The following is a 21,599-nucleotide window of genomic DNA, read 5'->3' as shown; positions in this document are numbered from 1 at the left end:
ATAAAAATATAAATCAATTTCAAATGACTTCAAAAATGGGAACCGCACTGTTCGGTGTTGTCTTTATGTTTTAGTTTGAAATGATCCCAAACTTTGGGAACTTTCTGCCGTTTTCTTAGCCTGAATCTTCTCCTCTCTCATTGCTGGTTTCTCCGGAGCTCTCCAGAATTTAGCAGGTAAAGCGTCAGTAATAATGGTCCGTGGGAAACACAGTGACCCGTGTTTAGTTAAATGGACTAAAATTGATTTGCCTTGATACATTTTTATACATTGAATACCCTACATTGTATATTCTATGGGTGTGGTAGCATTATATTTTCCCTTTACTTTAACTGGAAAACCCAAACCTGCTCCAGCATGACAATGCTCCTGTGCACCCCTGGTCTCCTCACCAATCACCAGTACTTGTGTGAGAATCTTTACTAACAATCTTGTGGCTGAAACATATAGGAACATTGTTCCACAGGAAGAACTTGTATTAGAGGTAGTGCTAGACTGTGTATAACCATAACCCAAGGCCTTAATCCTACTACCCTCTCATCCCAGGACAGAATTACAGGTCTTAATACGTCACATGCAGCATGTGCAGGTCATTACCCCTCCTCACATCCCTCCATCCCTCCAGTCTTCTTGCTAGTGGAAGTGCATTAGCATGTGCTGATGTGAATGGATTAAAGCTAATATTGTGTGCTCCGTGTGGCTCCTCAGTGAGCTCGAGCCTCAGTGCTGCTGCAGGAATGGATCATTACTACTAAAAATCATAGCCAAGTGTGTGAGTGTTGGAGAATAAATTAGATTACTTAAGGAATTTTCAGTGGGGGAAAATGCATTGTCTCTAAATGTAATATTTATACTGTGATCTTACTAAATCAGTGGCAGAGCTCCATATGTGGCACATTACAAGCTCTAAAGCTCCTGGCATGTTCTCTTCTGTTATGAAGAATGTTCATAAGGCATAAAATGATACTTGATCCACTATTCTCCTGCAATATATAGCATGAAGTCACTTCTTATGTTTCTCTGAAGTAATATTCATTTCTGAAGTACAGTAAAATCCTGTTTATCGCGGTGGTTACGTTCCAAAACTGCCCGCAATAAAGGAACGCCACACCAAATATGTTTTTTGGTTGTTTGTTTAAACCGTAAATCATCCTCCCTCACAGTTCAAACACACACAGAAAACATTTGCGAAAATATAGCGAAATTATTTTTTTTTAATTCGTAATAATACAGTGCACTGTATCACATTTATAGTGAGTACATGTACAGTGTACAGTTCTGTAGTAGCGTAGCCTATGCGCAGTTTCTCTGCTTGTTTATCAGTTGAAGTGTCCTATGATGTCAAACATTTAAAAGCAAAATAAGTTTTGACTAAAATTGAGCATAAAGTTTTTTTTATTGCTCATAAAAGATTTTGACACCTTAGCGATAAAGCGTTTATTTTTTTTTATTAAATTTTTTTTTTTTTACCTCATCTTGCAAGTTTCATACATATGATGACAAAAATAATCGACTTGGGTAAAGACAGCTAAAACCTTAATAGTTCAGTTTGATTTTCTTTCACAGTGAATGTCACATGTGGGAGAGGTACATGAAGCAGTGTAACGGATGTAAGTCTAATCGATTCAGTTTGTAATCAGATACCGGAGTCAAAATATCAGCAAAAATACAGCAGCACAGTCAGATTAAAACCTTATATCAGATTTTTTCCTCTTTCTTACTTCTGTAACTAAGCTGACTTCAAAATGCTAGAACTTTGCTTGTAGCTGACATTTTCTTAGTCATAATGTAAAAGTATCACCAGGTGAAGGTTTCTCTACCACACACACATGCTGGGATTCAGTCACAACAAACAACATCGAATGATGTCCCATTTATCACGCTGTTATTTCTTCTGGGTCTCACCAATGACATGGGTAGGATGGATGTGTGCTGATGTTACGAAGATCAAATGAGCGAGGTCAGAAGGGAAGGTCTTTCTCTATTCCCCATAGTAGTTGTGAGTTTCTCAGCAGACTTCACCCTGTACTTCATCGCAAGATCTGGAGCAGCTCAATACTAATATAGCCATAATTTAGTGGCCCTGCTGATTGATGTTGCTTTCCAGACACCATCGATCAGGCCTTTTATCCTGCAAGACGGCCTTGTGTAGCGGGCCGTGCCGTTTCCTTCCTCGCGTCAACTCATATAAACATCATACCGCCTCGTCACCTCATCTGTATGCACACCGCAGCCTGTACATTCTCTTATATAACAATGACATTCAGAGAAAGTTTTTCCCTTGCTCTCTGAGCGCTTTTATTTATTTTTTTATCTATTTGGTTGTGCCAGGAAGGAAGATAGGGGCTCTTTTTTGGGCTTGTCAGTCATGCAGGACACAGCTCCTGCTAGCTCACAGGGGCCCTTCATACCAGCCGCTTTCATACCTCAGACTCTTCATAGAAAAGACAGGATAGGGAGAGAAAGGGCAGAATTGGAGAAACACTTTGAGAGAAGGAAAAACTTTTCAGTCGCACACTTTTCCTCTTCCTCTAGGGTTTGGCTTTCATAATTCTATCAATTTCACTGCCTTTCATGTGGTCAAGGGAGAGAGAAACGTTCTGCATGAAAGTCCTGACTTATAAAGACGCCCCTACAGGGAGAGCTCTCAATCTGCTGACCCGTGTGGAACAATGGAACCAACTTCTCCATTTCAGTTATATAAATAAAAAAATTAATCAAATCGACTCGATATGACAAAAAAAAAAACAAAAAACGGACAATATTCTCCTCATGCATAATTTATACAGACATGCATGTTTCTTGCAGAAAAGTAGGCTGGGAGAGGACACAGGATGTACGTAGCTTGAAAATATAACTGAACAGTGTTGTTCGGACAAACTACCCCATGCTTGTGTCGGAAATCTTTCAATTGGTGTTCACTAGGTTATATAGTAGCTATAATGCTTCACTATACTGACTTAAAAGCAGCGTGTTGTGCAAGAACCAAATATACGAGGAAGTTTCAAGACTAAAGAAAGTACTTTATCTACATTTACACACTATCGCCTTCAAAATAGTCACAGCATTGCACAGCAATACAGCGCTCCCCACTTTCCTGCCACTTCTGAAATGTGTCCTGAAGGTGACATGCTAAACACCTTTTGCTCTCTGCGCTGGACAAAATGGCAACCTTTGAGCTGGATCTTCATCTTCGGGAAGCTTCGAAAGCTTTTTTTTCCCTGAATTTTCCACTCACAGAACATGCGTCCACTAAGACTTCATTTCAATTAACCGAATATTAATTACAATAATTTTGTTAATACTGGGTGGTGATTCCCACACAGCTATGCTTCCAATACTCCTGGGGGTTCTTGGACATTCAATTGAATATTTCTCTTTATTTGTAGACCGCATTTACAATGGACAAAGCAGCTTTCCACAGATGATGCGGTAATAAATAATGAATACGTTTGCTCGTAATGAATGAGCCAGTGACTACTTTGACAAAAAAAAAAAAAAACTCTTGAGATGGCATGAGGGAGAAACCCTGAGATCAATCAGACTCAAAAGAGAACCTATCCTCATCTGGATAGCCCTGAGTGTCTATTCATTACAGTTAAACGTGGCTGAGGTGTGCAGCGACAGATGATTAAATTAATCCTGTGGTTCTAAGCCATCGTAGCAGACTGTTGACATGAATTACAGTCCAAATCTATTGTAAAAGCTCATGTGTTGCTTTGTAATTTCATGGATCCCCAGGCCATTGATGCAAGACCATCCCCAGCTACACAGAGGTGCCTCTAATCGAACAGAAACCCATCCAGAGGCAGGGCACCGGGACGAAGCAGGCAGATCGGAGGAGAGGAAAGAGACATGAACACTGGTCTGTGGTACCTCATGCAGGGAACTAGCGTTAGAGTTCTAACCAGCAATGACCTGATACAAGCACAGTATTACTCAGAACCAATAACTTAAAAGAGCTGAAAACTGAATGTTGCACAAGCCTATATCCTCATGTGTCACCAAAACAACTGTGTGTATGGTTTCTATAGATACCACATGAACGTTACCTGCATATAATGCTGCTGTTATTTTCAGCCCTGTGCTAACACAACACCCACACAATGTTCCTTATCAGAAAACTTTCCCCGAATGCTTAAACTCTTCACAGAGATAAAATGATGTTTTTCAACCACCACCACCACCACACACTCAGATTTAAAAATCTGCACAAATAAACCAAATGCACCTGGTTCAAGTTCGCAATTACTGAAGGCAGCGCATCTATATCTAGCATACTATTTATCCGCCCCTTCAATGCCATCCGTTAACAGAAAGCGAACATCGCAGGACCACTTCAGAATAGAATTGTTGTTTTGAACGGTGGACGATAAACAGGTTACAGGGTGCTATGAAGGGCATGAAATAACATACACAAAAATAATTACTTGTTTCTTGAGCATTCATTTGACTTAGATCAGATGGACTATACACATCCCAATCTATTAAAGATGAACATGGACAATAATCTGCAAATATTACATTGCCAATAGGACCTTAATTGAATTCATATTAACTGAATGAACACGAATGACAGTAACATTAGCAGAAACACAATGCAGATCACATCTGCTCTAAAACATTTATTTCATTAGCATGCTACGTGTGAGGATCAGGTACATTATTATCTGGGTGGACCAGCATGCACTGCTACGATGCTGGGGTGCAGCTGTGCAACGATCCAAAAAATAGAAGTAGCATTAGCAGCAATTATACCAGGGTCTGCAGTAGTAGTAGTAGTACCAGTGGTACTTGTAGCAGCTGTAGAAGTGTCATAAACAGCAGTAGTAATAATAATTGGGCAGTAGTAGTTTTAGTAGCAATACCAGAGGCAGCTGCACTAGTTTTAGCAGCAGTAGTAGCTACACAAGCAAAAGAAGTAGTGGTATTAGCATTAGTTGCTGCAGTAGTAATAGAGGTATTGGTAGGAGCATCAAAAGCAGCAGTAGTATTAGTAGTTCTATCATTCATGCTTTTATGCTGTTCATCCTTGAAGCATGTAAATCCCATCTGTCCTTATAAGCAGCGCACATAAATCAAAGCCAATACGACAATCATTCCATCAAACCACTCCGTCGATGCTAAAGTCCATCAACTCATAGTAACCAATGCGCGCGATCGTGACGAGCATCCACAGTAACACTGTCACTCATGTTTAATGTAAAAAGTGTAGTTGAAATTGAGGATATGACTGAACAGAAACACAAGGACTTGGTTCAGGCTGGGGAAACACTGACTTGCACACAAAGATATACACAGAGATTGCCCAGCACCAAAAAACGTGAAAGTGAAGCCATTTTATGCATCAAACACGCATAAAGATACTGTAGGAGGAATGTCCTCTAAAATATTAGGCGTCTCAAACATACCTTAATGCCTGCAATATTTAAGTTATTTTATATCCAGATTCACTATGAAAAAATTTACAGTATGCAATATTAAATATTACAGAGCATCTGAATGTTCCGAGTTCGACACCAATAATGGCCTCCTGAAATTGTGTAATCATGGAAAACTGGTTCTCATCTCACAAAAATCCCCCGCAGGCAATTTGCTCTTCCTTTGCAATTGTGCTCTTATTCCATTTCTCTATATCCATGTTTCACTCGAGGCAATTCACAATGACAATCTTTTTCCTTACTGCTATCCACTTTCTTTCAGTATCCACTTTCTCTCTCTCTCTCTCTCTCTCTCTCTCTCTCTCTCTCTCTCCCACTTTCACCCTGTCTCCGTCTCTCATTACAGCTTCACTGTGTTCCTCTCTGGTAATCAGCAGGGGTCCAGGCCAAAGTACCAAACAACCCAACAAACGTTTGATGGACAGATAAGAGGCGACCTTGTATCTTGGCAGCTCTGGAGGGGACGGGTGACCTTGCTCTTAAAGAAAAGAAGAAAGAAAAAAAAGAAGGTGTGTGTGTGTGTGTGTGTGTGTGTGTGTGTGTGTGTGTGTGTGAGTGTATGTGTGTGCGTGCATGCATATGTGTGTGTGTGTGTGTGTGCATGATGAAACAGAGAAACAGCATGGGGTCCAGTCCTGGAAGTGCTGGCAGCAAGAGGTACCAATCAAATCCAACCCACCAGTAAACAGACCTGAATTAGAACAAGTAAGTGTGTGTGGGCTTGTGAACTTGCATGAAGTAGTGTGAATGCTTTATTGTGTGTGTGTGTGTGTGTCACACTATGCAACACATCCAGATCCAGACTAGATATGTTTTTTGAAACCTTGCTACATTTACTAAAGCACAAAACATCTGTAATTCACAAAATATGACTCATTTTTTATATTTTTTAGAACAGTTTTCATAAAACGCTATACCGCCATGATGCTGAAGCCTCAAATCTGATTGGTCAGCACAGCTCTGGCAGAAGGGACATATTTCAGGACATGCTGTTGCAGAAAAAAATCATCGACTTCCTGATGTAACATCAACTCCTATTTCCGTGGAACTTTTTGAAAGATCATTCAACTTACTCTATATGAAAAAACTTTGAATAAATAGCAGCAAAATAAGGAGAACCTGAGGAAACTAAAAAGAAAGAAGAGGGGGTGAAAGAGTTGATATTTCATAGTGCCATGCCTTATCAGTGTGAGCATTTTCGGAAACAGAATTGCTTTTAAACCTGCACCTTGCCTCTCTCGCTCTCCCCTGCTCGGCCCAGCTCTGACCTGATAAGAACTCCTCAGTCTGATTCACTTTTCCAACAGTCACATTATGCACGGGACTCTGTCAGTCAGGTATACTAAAGCATCGTAAACAGAGCTTCATCCTAAAACCAATGGCAATCCACCTGAACACGCATGTACATCAAATCTCACGCTCTCACCTCATTCCTCCCGCCCACCATCCTGGCCACGATGAGTTGGATCATGCCTCTTATGTTGCCCTCAACAGACATGGACTTGCGTAGAGTCTCCATGGCTTCCTGGTTGGTCTTTCCCAGCAGCGATTCTCCGTTCACGGCTACCAACTGGTCGTTCACTCTCAATCGACCATCCTGACAACACACAGTAGTAAACTATTAGTATTATTTCCAGAAGAAACACTAAATAAGGTGTCAGCATCGATTCAGAGAAATGACACTTGCCTTGCAAGCGGCACCGCCGTTGATGATGGACTTAACGAAGATGCCCAGGTCAGCATGATTCTCTTTCGAGCGGTTGCCCTTTACGCTGACCCCTAACCCTGCCGAACCGGAATCGTTCAAAGGAATCTCAAAGGTCAAGAACTCTCGCGTTCCATCAGGAGTAAGCACCAAGTCATCATCCTCTGTTTTCTACAGTGGGGGAAAGACACAAAAAGAGTGGAGTTGGGAGGGGAGGGGTTTAAACATAATATCCCACTTGAGAAACATATTAAACCAAAGTGCACTTTTATAACTCCTGAGAGCACATTAAGCACGACAGAAAGAAGAATGTCCCAGAGGGTACAATAGTCCATATTTCATGTGCAGTGCAAACCATTCAGGCCGCTGTTAGCTTATGACAAATGGATCGCACTGCACACAACACCATTCACAATAGCTGCGATTTCCACTGAGGAACTCGAGCAAAGGAACTTTAGCCTTTAGCTGCAGGCTAGAGTTCCTGCTCTGTTTCCAATGCAGAGCGCTTGTCACTCATGTCACACTCACAACTACAGTATTATGAAATCTACTCCTATTGGTCAAGTATCTTTTTTTTTTTATTGGTTTTTTTTGTTTAGTGAAATTAAATCTGTAATTTGACTAATGATCTATTTTATCTTTCTATATTATGATAAAAAGTCATCAGTAGGAGTGCACCAAGTGTCCTAATGTAACCACAATCATGACTCATTGAAAGGTATATTCATACCTTCACTTCTGTCCCCCCGTTCATTATGAACTTTTTATTATCAATTCTTTGAGTATCACAAACTTTCACTTATTATATGTATGTAATGATTTAACTGTTTAGGTATTTCCTCTCATTTCAAATGTGCATAATCCAAAGCCAATAGAATAATCACAGAGTAGAGAAGGTGTTTTCACACTTGGCCGGAATACAAAAGACTGCACGCAATACCAAGTCTGGGTTTGTTTAGGACACGGGCTGATAATCACAGGTTTGCGTTCACAAAGAAAATCTCCTTCTAAACTGTGCAGTTCAACAGGTCAATTGGCGATTGTTAGTGCAGGTTGGTAAATGGTAGACACAAAGTCCATTCAGCTGCTGCTCTTTTATAATATTTTCCAACATTTAGAAAAGTCGATGACATACGAGAAGATTTTTAGGTATGCAGGCCTTTTCAGGTCCCGCTCGTGTCCATGGGAATGCCGGTTCAAACACATGCGAGACACAAGTAATTAAAGAAATGTGCACATCTGGTTTAAAAGACCAAAAACACGTTCTGTCTCCTGTGCTGACCGTAGCACTTCATCCTCGTCGTTATAAAACTTGGAACAGGAAGCAATGTGACAAAGAGAACTTTCATGTTCACATTATCACAAGATTAACTTTCTCATTAATCACCTCACTCAGGATGCGACACTCATCACGGATGGCTTTCACACCTGATGCATATGGCGTCTCAGTTTTCAACAACAAAAGATTGCAACAAAAGCACAAGCCAAATAAACCCAAAACATGCACAAAAAAACCCCGAATCCTATAACAACTCTACCTGCTTCCTAACCATGATAGAGTAAACCTCACTAACGAAAAAAATATTTTCCAAAATGATATGTACTCTGTGTTAACACTATCCATGACAATTGTACTCATTGTATAGAACCCCTTTCCATATACTGTTTATTTATATTCATATTATTCATTCATCATTTATTTATATCCATCATATATCACAGCCTAACAAACATGAATATATACAAATATTTTACACTGTTACCAGTGCACTTCTGGTTAGCTGCTACTGTACTGTGTTTCGTTGCCTTGTACCGTAACACTCGCAATGGCAATACAATTGAATCTAATCAAATTTAAACATGACTTGAAAGATGTCCATATGCACATTCTAGGCCAGTAAGTTTCTGATTACAAGTATTGTCTTAATTTACCTAAGAGAGTGTGCTGTTTATGTGATGCTTGAGGCCCAGGTTTTGCCTTGTTCATTTTATGTCCGTTCAATTGAATACTCACTCTAAAATTAGCAAACATTGTAAAAAAATGGGAGTCATCATTCCGAAATGTTCATATATCAATGGTTATACTGCAAAGGTATCCAGAAACTAAAAAATATGTAAGTTGGACAGGCCATTAAAGAGCATAATCCTGATCTGAAGCTGACTTAAATCAGAGTAAATATTGAAAACTTGCTAAAAAAAATACATATAAATCTCTTGTGACAAAAAATCTTTCGAGCCTGTCACAGTACTTATACTGTACAGGTTACACAGACCTTGTGCGAGGGTAACAAATTACTGCGTTATTCATTATATCAGCTGTACAAAACAATATAGCGAATTTAGCAAATATTAATTTCCAGGGTTTTCAATATCAAAAGGGTCTGTCTAGAGTTTTGCCATTTTTCAATATCGACATCAAGCAAAGGTGTTGAGCTGAAACTTTTGATTAACATTAGATGTTTTTTTCTGCTCTAACAAACACTGATAGCTCAGCTATAATTTTGGTGAAATATGATTCCAGTCTTCCAAATCAATCTCATGCGTTCTTATAGAGACAAATCCCGAAGAAATTTACATGCACAAACACACACACGCACGCACACGTAATGCTGAAGAATGCTAATTGTCTGGCCGATGCAGCTGCAGCATGCAAGGAAGCTTGAGAGGCAGAGTTATTAGGATGTAGCAGAGCCCCAGAGTTCACTTTAACCCATCCTTTGCCATCTCATTCCAATACAGTTGCCATGGCAACCCAGACGGCTCTCCTCAGACAATAGCTGGACTCAGGTAGCAGAGGAGGAGACAGGTGGAGGCAAAGAGGCTGCCATCCTCCCTCTATTAGCATACTGTTCTCGCTCACACACTCGGACATTCTTTTTCTCTACAATTCAGCTGTCAGAATTTACCGCATGCTCACAGACCTGAATGTCGTCTGTCTTTCTCTGGTGAGGAATTGATTTTGCTCTTTGTCTGCCATTCCTGTTTTTTGTCAATGTTTCAGTAGAGAGGATTCGGGAGCAATGCTGGTGTCATGTGCTGAATTTGACACCACGATGAGGTGTCATATAAGGGTTTGAGAATGTATGGCATTTAAAGTGTCATGACTAACACTAGTTTTCAGGGATGATGACATTACGGCGTCATGCACGATTTGGGGAAAGATGGCGGTGTAATGTTTCCAAAGGTGACACCAGAAGTGAGCAATGTGGCTGGAGAACAAAAATAAATATATACCACAAAATGCTCTTCAATCCACATCTACAGTGCATCCGGAAAGTATTCACAGCGTTTCACTCTTTCCACATTTAAATTTCCACTTTAAACTGCTGTTAACAAAACGATCATTAATCAATAAATAAAAATGCAACTGTTAGTTAAATTGTTAAATCATATTTCACTCATTTATAAAGATTTCAGGCTTTTGGGAAAATAATTCACTTGGTTATTTGACCATGCATAATAACACCCTGACATGGATTCTTTTTCTGGAACAATCCTTTCAAAAATGTATTCTGCACTCATACAAAACCAAACATACTCCTTGAAAAAATTATGAATGAAGGTGCTCAATGTTTGCGCATGCCACAATTACATTATTTTCCAGTTTTTAAGTTAATCAAACAAAGTAACTGGGCAATAACTTTTGCAAAAAAAAATAAAAAAAATAGAGGCACGGACGGACGGACGGACAGACAGACAGACAGACAGACAGAGATTCATTTAAGACTTTAGACAGAAGCCTTGTTCATTTATACAATTAAGCAGGTGAGGGTTAAAGCCCTTGTTGAAAACTCACAAGCTTCCGATCTAAAATCCAACACCTTTACCATTAACTACCATGTTCCAAGTTGGAATGTCATTGTAATTAAAAATGTATACAAAATAAAAACGTAAGCTATAAAAAAAATAAAATAAAAACTGTAGTGTAATCTTAAATAACTTTGCATACAAATGTATAGTTGATGAGTCTATTTTATATATACATTTTAGTATCTTTTAATGGAACTAGAAAGTTAAGAATAATTCCAAAATGTATCCCTTTTTTTTTTTTGTTTTGGAGGCAACCTATAAAAATATTACATGTTAAAGAGGGACACATTTTAGTTCTGGAAAGCCCCTTTGTTGTTTTAGACATTGAGACCATGCATAGAGCTTTTCCACACTACCACGCATATCCTGGCAGATTAGCAAGTTAGATTTGGTACAAGGCCTGATGCTGGTCCAAGAGCTTTGGCGCTGAATCATGTGTTTGTGTCAGGAAGGGTAAATGTGGAGTTTCTAAAAAAAGAGAGCTAGAACTTCAGACAGATGTGCTGTCATTTCACGCACACCTCCAAACATTCCAAAGGTTGAGTGCAATCACTGGAGCGTGCACAGGGGGATACGTCTTCATTGTATTCATTGAACACTTAACTATATCTATATATAGCCTATGAAAATAACCCTAAATCTGAATTATGGCACTTCATCTCTATCTCATCTATAAGGTCTGCCAGTGTCAAAATCAGTAGGTGTATATGAATAAGGAGTGAACATAAATGATACCCCTGATTCTATTTTTTTTGCTTTCAGCACCACCCCCTTATAAAGTCCAGCACTCCTGAGTTAATTTAAAAAGCTAATTTAAAAAGAAAAACACGCAGCTATAGACTTTTATATAAAGTGAGGTCCAAAAGTCTGAAAGAACTAGAAAATTACATTCGATACTATATTGTGTCCTTTTGCTGAACAAGGCAAGGACACCACAATCTATTTTGCAAAACTGTGAAGATCCATTTTAGATTAAATCCACCCAAGTGTCGTCTTCAATAGGAGAGAATAGATATGAGGAGAATCTGACCTTTTGTACAAAGCGTAGTTGATTTGCTTACATTCGCACAGGGACCTCGAAAAAGTGCCGAATCTTCAATGTTAAACATACAAGTTAATGAACGTTTCCTCTATTTGAGTTTTGAAAAATTTCGAAAGCTGTCTATTTATTTACGATTTTAAATGGAAAATAAAAGATCCCAGATTGCCACGGTGGCTTCAGATGTTTGAACCCCGCCCGAGCGTATATGAAGATATGCTCACTTTCACTGGCAATCTCACTTTAAGTGCACATTCCATTTAAACACACAATAGAAAAATCCACCTGTCGCACACTATTGTGCAGAAGAGTAATGAATTCATTTAGAATCAGACAGGATTAGATGCATTCATTACATGCTTTTGTTTCGTTTTAATCCACCTTGGATTAAGCTGTGCATGATAGAACAATAAAAGAAAAAAAAAAAGGAAAGAAACCTTCGGAGAAACACTCAGATGCACAAGCTGACAGAGAAAGACAGTAAGACATAACTGTGTGTGTGTGTGTGTGTGTGTGTGTATATGTGTGTGTGTGGGGGGGGGGGGGTATCTGAAAAGCACATTGTTTCTCTTTCACACAACCTCTCACACTTTTTCCTACACATCGATAGCTGAACCAATTAGCAATGTTTCATCTGCTCTCTCGTCTGAATGGGGTAAAGACATAAAGGTCACCGGAAATAAATTTAAGTGCATAAAAGAAATCAGTCAAGTATATAATTGCAAAGAGGGTTTTACGCATGATAAGTATTTTAAAATCATGAATTTCCTTTCCCCATTTTTCTTTTCAAACGAGCTCAGATTAAAAAAAAAAAATGCATATAAAACACCTCAGACTAATGCGGATTTCAAGCTTTCAGGTACAATTAGGCTAGAGAGAGAGGACGTGAGAAAGTAGGTGAGGAAGGGGAAAAAATATGAAGGCTTAAAGGTCACAGACCTGTTAACATCGCCTAATCAGAGACGTCCTTATAGTCAAAGTAATTCTTAGATTATACCTGAATGAGCATGAATAGGTCATGATTACCATTTTAAAAATCACAATCAGGTGGTTCTATTTTTAACCGGCGTCACGCTTTTATACTTTGCATGCATGTACATGCTTCGCACGTTTATATGGACATTTAAACAGTATCGAAGCGTAATTTGAACGGCTGGGTGTGAGTTGCTATGGAAATGACTATCTTGGATCTTGTGTGTAGTAATGCAAATGGATCTTAGCCATGTGCAGAGACGGGTAAAGAAGGTCATAGACAATGCGGGAAAGAATACTAGCTGTAACCAATCAGAGGATTCCGAATGAATTAAAAGTAGAAATGAATAAAGGTTTGTCCCTGCTGAAGAAACACTGCCACATTTACAGTAATACCTCGGTATTCGTCTGTAATTTGTTCAGGAATTCGTAACAAGTGCTAAAACTAATGAGTATCGAACAAGTATTTTTTTGTAATGCAGTTCTTTAAGCTATAAAGAAAATGCATCTAGGCCTTTTTTAACACTTCAGGACCCATGATTTAGGCTTCAATTGCACAAAGCACAGAACCTGTCAGCTTCAGATCTGCTCAGTCTGAGACAAGCGTTCCTAGAACAGGCCATGTCAGTCCTTCCAAATGGCCTACACCAGCTTGTTTATCAGCACTCAACAACAATGCCATGCCAGCAGTGAGAATAATTACTGCCACAGCTGCTGGAAAAAAAAGTACTAAACGAAAACAGGTGGCAGCGCCGAACTGGTGTAGCAAAAAAATTAAAATAAAAAATGGCTGTCTACAAACTGCCATTGTCTTCCGGTGCACTTAGCAACAGTAGGCTTAATTACTGAAAACGCCTGGCTCATCGGCTTTGAACCAAGGAACGACTTTTGGCACATTTCTAACTCTAATAACCATCATCAACAATACAGGTGCTTGTCTGCAAAACCGTGGAACATCGAACATCTAAATGAGACAGAAGGACAGACAGAGAAAGTGTAGAGAAAACAAGGGGAAGATTGCAGAGGGAAAAAAAAGACAGGCAATTGAAGTTAAACATCTCAGGCATGGGGAATAGATGGGTATGAGGGTAATTTTCACAGCAGGGACACCAGACAATGAGAGATATTGAAAAAGAAAAGAGGGGTTTGATTGGCGCTCCAACCTGAAAATGTCACACTGACCACTGGAACAATCAGACGGGAGGAAGAGAGCATGAGTGATTGCTGGTAAACATGACATACCATGCTTTCACTTTTCTCAGGGTGAGTGAAAGTCCCTAAAAGATGCCTGGACGAGGACACTTTTGGTTGAGTTAAACCTTAACTAAAAGTTCAGACCATTTACAATTGCATCAAATAGCAATGCTCTATCCAATGCATACTGTGCAATAAAGATATAATATTAAACTCAATATGCTCTCAAAAAAGATCTAACAAAGATCAATAGTTTCACTTCAGGGTATTTATAAGGCAAAAAACATTTGTAAACATTTTTACAACACAGTATGGATCAACAGCATTTAAGTGTTTATAACATTAATTATTATTGATGCTATGCTATAACTAATATTTTTGCTATATTATATAAAGAAAACTGTGCGGTACAAAAGAAAACTATTAGAAATGTTTTGCTTACATCATTTCAATAAAGTTTATAAGGTGAGAAGAAGTCTTATATTGGTAACAATATTATATTGTTTCCAGCTCTAACTTCACTCCTTCACTCTTATGTACAAAGATTTTGAGATTTTTTGCATACACACACACACAGTTACACACACAGTTACACACACAGTTACACACACAGTTACACACACAGTTACACACACAGTTACACACACAGTTACACACACAGTTACACACACACACACACACACACACACACACACACACACACACACACACACACACACACACACACACACACGTGTGTTCTGGAAACATTCCACTGTAAGCATAATCAAATGTTCTATGAATCAAAAAAAAATATTATTCCTCATGTATTTATTTATTATAAAATAGCACAAATTAGCACTTTCCTCTAAGCAGCCTTCCAGGGACATTGCATAATTTACTGTGTAAAAGGAGGCTGTAAATCCTTGTCCTCTCAAGCTGGTAGCTCTGATGGGATGAGGAACTAGAAATTGGGTAAAATCTGGCTATGATTACACAAAGTAAATGTTTAATCTGTAATGTGTTTCACATCCACAAACCTCTTAACATAACTTTGTGGTATCTAAAGTCCTTCCATAAGACACCACTATTTCAATTGTAATTTCGACCGTTTGTATAATATCTCGTCTTACTGCCGTCTCTTCCTACATCCCTTAAAGTTTTGTTGGATATCCATCTGAGGGAATTCTGAAATGTTGTATAATAAAACAATATTAGAACAAACTGCCTGTCCAAAGTAGTAGCTACGTCTACAATGTGAGGGGGGCAAATAGCCCTATTAGAATTTCTGAGGATTTTCAATAAAGAAAAGTGACTGTCAGTTAAATTTAGTGCCTTCCAGTTTCCACACTGTCTCTCAGGTGAAGTGAGAAAGCACAGTTTCTCCTTCATGCTAATTCATACACTGTCAAAAAAGAGACACGTACTCTTGTTCCTGTTCACTGGTATATAGACTTCATTTTCTTCTCTCAGTCTAATGCCCAGTTTGCCCTCTGCTTGAAATGACACCTGAGGGAAAGGAATTCGGCAGAATCGACTGTAGGACTTTTGGCTCCCTGTAAGCAAAACTTGCTAGATATGACCTCATCCTGATTGTAAAGCAGCAGACTCAAAAGCATAACTCTAAGAGACAGCTAATTATATTAAAACTTGTGGCAGACACAACTCTCTCTGCCTGCAGACACTGACCTGGCTCATCGCAAGCCCGGGTGACACCCACTTAACTTTTCCTCTTAACTTTTGTCTCAAATCACACTGTGGACAGCTCACTGGCTCTTTCTGTGCATATTATGTTGAGGTGAGCAAAAGGACAAGGAAAGACGGGACACAGGCGGATTTGTTAGTGCTGGCACAATTCTGAATGAAGTAGTTGAAGCATAAAGACCCCATCCGGCACAGAAACAAAAAGCCTCAAACTCCATTCACCCAAAAAAAAAAGAAGAAAAAAAAACCCTCATCATGTCACTTTTAAAATCGGGTAATATAAAGCGAGCCATCTATTAACCCACGTGAGCGTCTTTGTGGAAAAAATAGCACAGTGTGTGTGCGCCCATAGACATCAACATCACAGCCCAAAACTCTACAGGTCTGTCAATATTAATAAATAATTCCTTAAGCTTAGCACACTCTAAAAGTTATCCTCAGTGTGCTTCCTTCAATACTTCCAATAAAAGCTGGTTTAAGTGTGAACCTCATGCTCCGCTTACAGTTTAATAAATTGTTCTTCTCACTTTTACTCCTTTTGGCCTGCACTTTCACTGGAGGCATTCAGCACAAAGGAAATGACTAGGGTCAGAAATGTTAAGGTTTGACCTTTCTTTTTTGGTTCTTGAGAAACACTGCGGTGGTGTGTGCATGTGTGTGTGCGCGCACATGTTGCTTGTGTATAAAGTTATTCAGGAAAGCAAGATATCATCCACTGTGAATAATTGTTACCATTCGGGATCGCATGCAGCGTTAAGGTCTAATGCATTGACCTGGATATTGCACAAAAGAAGAATTGTTTTCAAGTTCACATAGCTGTGTGAGAGTTCCCAAATCTGTGTAAGTGTATGGAATGGAAATTTTCAGCAAGGTTATTCAAACGCTATTAAACTGACAGAATAAAAAGGATGGGCGAGGATTTACATGTTTTTTTGGCCTGACGTTTTTTCCAAAAGCTCATGTTGTCCTGTAATGTCCTGTACTTCAGGAACACCCTACTTTCCTCTGCTATCCCTGATTGAACAATAGATATTTCACAAATATCAAGGACAAGAGACAGAAACTTTAAAAACTCCCTTGACAATAAACTGCACGTCACAGCTGGGATTCAAAAATGTTAAACAGGTCTAGCAGCAGGGCGGAGGGCTTAATGCTCAATGCTCGAGCCTAGGACACTCAACAGCCCTTATTAAAACACAGGCAAAACAGGCATTTGTCTGGAGCTGGCCTCGCTGGAAAGCATAAATCCAACTGTCAGTAGAATTGCACACTCAAATTAATTGCGCAATTAAGATTCTCTTTGCTTGGCAGCCCCGGCGTCTAATGGATCTGTGACAACCGCGATCCGATCATAAAGAGGACTTTAATGCGGTGTTTAATTACTACTCTGTGTTGAACTGAGATGATGCGCCGTTCGCTCCGTCAGCCGACGTACTGGGAAGCCGCTTTGCATCAGATCTGCGGCCGATTTCATGGAGTTGCACAAATAGTTGGGATTAACAAGGAACAGTGATGCAGATGTTCTAAAGCCTGGTAAAAAAGAAAACATCCTGTGCAGCTGGGTGTTTCTAAATAAAGATTATTATTTTATTATATTTTTTTAAAGCCTACTGTCAATCAAAGTGCTTTTGTAAACAGCCATAAAGCTTATTTTCGATAAATCGGTACATCATGTAGCATTTTTTGATGGCGAATCAAGGGATTTTGACATATTTTATGTTCTCCTACACACCTGCTCCATGGTATAAGCTTAATACCATGCTGTCCATGAATTGCATCAGTTGTGTTGGAAGGGAAGGAAATCTTAAAACCCGGAGTGCATCTGGTGGCTGGTTGCACGAAATAAACATAAGATGCAAATAAGGCATATTCGTTATATAAAAAAATTAAAAAATTAATAAAAAAGAGTGGAAGAAGAATAAAGTAAGTGTCCTTGGAATGGGCAAAAAGCTGACCTTAATCTAGCAGAAACGTTGCAAAAGAAACAATATCCTAAAGTTGTTGAATATTAAGTTTATTAAGTTATTAAAATTCCTTCAAGCTGATGTGCAGGACTGATCAAGATTTACTGAAAACAATTAGCTGCAATTATTGCTACACAAAGGGGTCACACTAAATACTGAAAGCAATGGTTCTATATTACTATATTTTTGTCGCATTTCTTTCATTGGGTTTTATTGGGACTTCCATTTTATTATTGGGAATCTAAATCAACTTCCAAGCATCGACGTACATAGATTTATATTTAGACCCCTAGAAGTGAGAGCGGTGAGTAAAAAAACTCCCTGACATGATATGAGAAAGAAACTTTGAGAAGAAGCAGGCTCAAAAGGGAACTTTTCTGGAAACAGCTGCACACAGCAACACAGTTTCAACAAAGCTTTAAGCTATCAGCCAATATTCACACTTTCCTCAGAGTACGCGTAACATCTGCAAATGAGTTTACTAATCTATATTGCGTTTCCCTTAAGCTTACAATATATCATCTATGTATGTTTTATGAAAAACAGCACTGCTGTCTCTTGTGGTTTGAATGCTGAATGGTGATTGCACTATATTTGGGTGCTATACACTATATATTAAATATAAATGCATTGCAATGTGAAGTCTTGAGAAAACTACATGCATGTTAGAATTCTTTTTTTGTTTTTGACATGATAATATCTATTTTTTTTCTAACTTCAGAAAAAAAATGCGAAAGAGATCGAAAGTTGGATGTGTAAAGACGTTTTGCTAATTTGCACCAGCCAGATTTCAGAGTTAACACAGGTTTATATTAGACCACGGGGGTAGAAGCCACAACAAGGCAATATCCACTCCAATATGTTTTGTTTGAAAACGCCTATTTTTCCCGTTTTGGCGTTCCGTCCACACCGAGACGGCGTTTGGAGTCGACGAGAGCGTAGCTTTTTGAAAACGCTCTCCAAAGTGGATCAATTTGAAAACACCGTCAAAGTTTCAAAGAGCTGGAAAGTAAATAAACGGCAAGAGTTTCCTCATTTTTTTAATTTTGCATAACACTTAACATTGGACATTGTCTCAATGCAGCTCTAAACAGATAAAGCAATGTCTCATGCGCAGTACAGGGATATAAGTGTTTTCAGTGGACTTTTGGGAAGCGATTGAAAATGATAATGTGGACGAAGCAGTTTGATTCTGATCACCATCACTGCACCCCGCAACACTGTATATCTGCAATAAATAGAAATTCGGTGCAACCCAGATGAGGATGGGTTTCCTCTTGAGTCTGGTCCCTCTCATGGTTTCTTCCTTACGCCATCTCGGGGAGTTTTTCCTTGCCACAGTCGCCACCGGCTCGCTCATCAGAGACAAACTTACACTTAATAAGAACATATCAACTTTTTATCACCACATTATCTGTGTAAAGCTGCTTTGAGACAATTTTCATTCCTAATCTACTGATAGCTGAGTTTAACTAATTAAGCAGGTGGAATCTGGTTCAACTCCATCTTGAAATCGTTCATACAATCAGGCCCTTTGCAGATTAGATTGCTCACCTCTGGATTAGAAAGGTGTATTGCTCTGAGACTAATTCCTGCAGAACTGGACCACGTTATATAAAACGGAAAATGTATGACCTGCACTAGCGACTATCACACGCTCTACTTCCAACAGTATCGCTCCAGCTCCCTTTTCATGTTATTCTTTTAACATTGTAGTAATACCCATGCGTGATTTGACAAGAGATTCGAACCACAAAATACACACGGATACATGTTGAGCTTTTGCTCATTACCAGATCGGAACACAGCGCACATGGCCGAGGCAAACTCGCTCTCGTAGTGTCGGCTTGTTGACGCCAAATCCGACACCACAGGTGAAAACCTGGGTGTTGTCACTTTCAATAAGCGTTCGGCGACTGCGCTCATGGAACGATTCGTTTTCTCACATCTTTTTTCCTTATTCTTCTTCTGTCCGGTGTGTTTACTGAGGCATGGCATTGAGTGATTTATTTCTTGGAGGACGGAGCAACAGGTAAGATAGAGATTGTATTTGTGTAAAAGACAACATGCGATGAGCGCTCGTCAGTGAGGTTTAGTGGCAGGCACACTTTGTTAGCAGGCAGCGCACACTGCAAGAAAAAAAAAAAACCTGCTGATAAACGTCCAATAGTGGTCAGGTGGCCCATGGCGGCTTTCTTGTTTACGCAATGGAATTGTGCAGAGACTTGTTTTAATGCTCTGTGCCTCCTGTCATGCTGTGGGCCATATTAGTGTGCTGGGTAATTGCCTCTGTGGACATGAATAATTCAAAGACGCGTTGGAATGTGTGTGTGTGTGTGTGTGTGTGTGTGTGTGTGTGTGTGTGTGTGTGTGTGTGTGTGTGTGTGTGTGTGTGTGTGTGTGTGTGTGTGTGTGTGTGTGTGTGTGTGTACAATGTGGGAAGATGTTATTAAGTTCCATGTGCCCGTCTTCACAGTTTCTCCCTCAGTGAACTTTTCCGGGGTTTGTTTTGTATTTTGGACTGATGCTTTTTACTTCATCAGCAGGGATTTCTGATTTCATATCCCCACTCTCTCATCTGATGTTGCCTTTATATCCGTTTCAAGCCAAGCTCTCCTGTCTGGCTCTGACTCATCTACATATTTTCCAGCAACTCTGCAGCTATCAGTTCTTTTCACGTGCCATAAAGGTAGAGGCACGAAAGAGAATTAATGCTGTTACTTTATTCAAAATTTACTTTTATTCCCCCATCAGTCTTTTGAGTTTGAATCTTGATAATGCTGGGATCACAAGAGTACAAAACTAATTGGATCTCATTTAAAGGTGAGGAAAAAGGCGGTCTTTAATCCTCTGTACATCAGGGTGACATAAGCCAATCAAAGTCATAGAGCAGCTCATGTATACAGAATGTCTGATTAGTGCTCCCCTGTCCAAACATGTTCAACTCCCCTAGGATGTGAAGTAAAGAAAATCCAGCTTTCACATTCCCAGATTGTTAGTTATTCTGCAATACAAGAAAGCAGGAATCAAAAAAGTCTAAATCATGTGGAAAATTGGGTGTAGAAAAAAAAAAAAAAAGATAAAGAAAAGAACAAGATAAACACTGGGTAAGTTTTTTCCGAAGCTTTTAAGAAGCCCGATGCAAATATCACTCTTCATTCTTCTCTCATCTTCTCTGGATCCATAAAGGAGAACTGCGACATGGAGTGCTATAAATACCTGGACACAGGATCACGCCATATCAGCATCTCCTCACTCAGCCAAGATTTGTGTGTGTTTGTGTAAATTCCCCAACGCAACCCGGCTGTGTCTGAACTGCACTGATCTCTCACTCCCCTCGACTGAAACCAATCCTCCCTTCAACCTCTCTTCAACTCCTCTTCAAGGGCAGCGCTCCATTGATCCAAGCTTCTTTGGAGTTCACTAACGCTTCTCTCTCTCTCTCTCTCTTTTTGTCTTTCTCCCCTCCTTTAGATGGCGAGAGCTGGGTGTGGGCTTCAGAGCTCATTTTTCAGAGTGCCCCTGTGGACCTGCTCACACTGTGAGTAAAGGTTAGAGCTGACACCCTTTTCAATAAGTCACTGCCTGTGCTGAGGAGCATCTGCCCAAAGCCTCGGCACTCCCTTGAGCTTAGGAGAAGGCTAATCAAATGCACAGTGCAGAACCTGAGAAGCGAATAAATATCATGAATTGTGCTGTTAATGCCATCGTGAGGAAGTCAAAAGTAAACCTTTATGCCCTATTAGGCATTCGAAGAAGGTCTAAGGACACATGCAAACTGAAAAATGTCA

General features: G+C 39.5%; 1 protein-coding gene across 6 annotated transcripts in view; it reads right to left on the bottom strand.

Annotated features, from left to right (window-relative positions):
* pard3aa (par-3 family cell polarity regulator alpha, a) overlaps positions 1-21,599 on the bottom strand; it is a 395,018-nt gene that overhangs the window by 162,874 nt on the left and 210,545 nt on the right. For all 6 annotated transcript variants that reach the window (XR_014534054.1, XM_083544220.1, XM_083544221.1 and 3 more), the window contains 2 exons: positions 7,129-7,317; positions 6,868-7,038 (listed from right to left, as the gene is read on the bottom strand). Coding sequence is in view for 5 of the 6 variants with exons in the window: in XM_083544220.1 (XP_083400346.1) it covers positions 6,868-7,038; positions 7,129-7,317 (360 nt within the window). In the remaining variant the exon portion in view is untranslated. The remainder of the gene's footprint in view (positions 1-6,867; positions 7,039-7,128; positions 7,318-21,599) is intronic.

This window comes from Silurus aristotelis, assembly GCF_946808225.1.
Source record: "Silurus aristotelis genome assembly, chromosome: 1".
Taxonomy (NCBI): Eukaryota; Metazoa; Chordata; class Actinopteri; order Siluriformes; family Siluridae; genus Silurus; species Silurus aristotelis.
The sequence above is the reverse complement of the archived record's forward strand: the minus strand, read 5'-3'. Positions and strand labels throughout refer to the sequence as shown.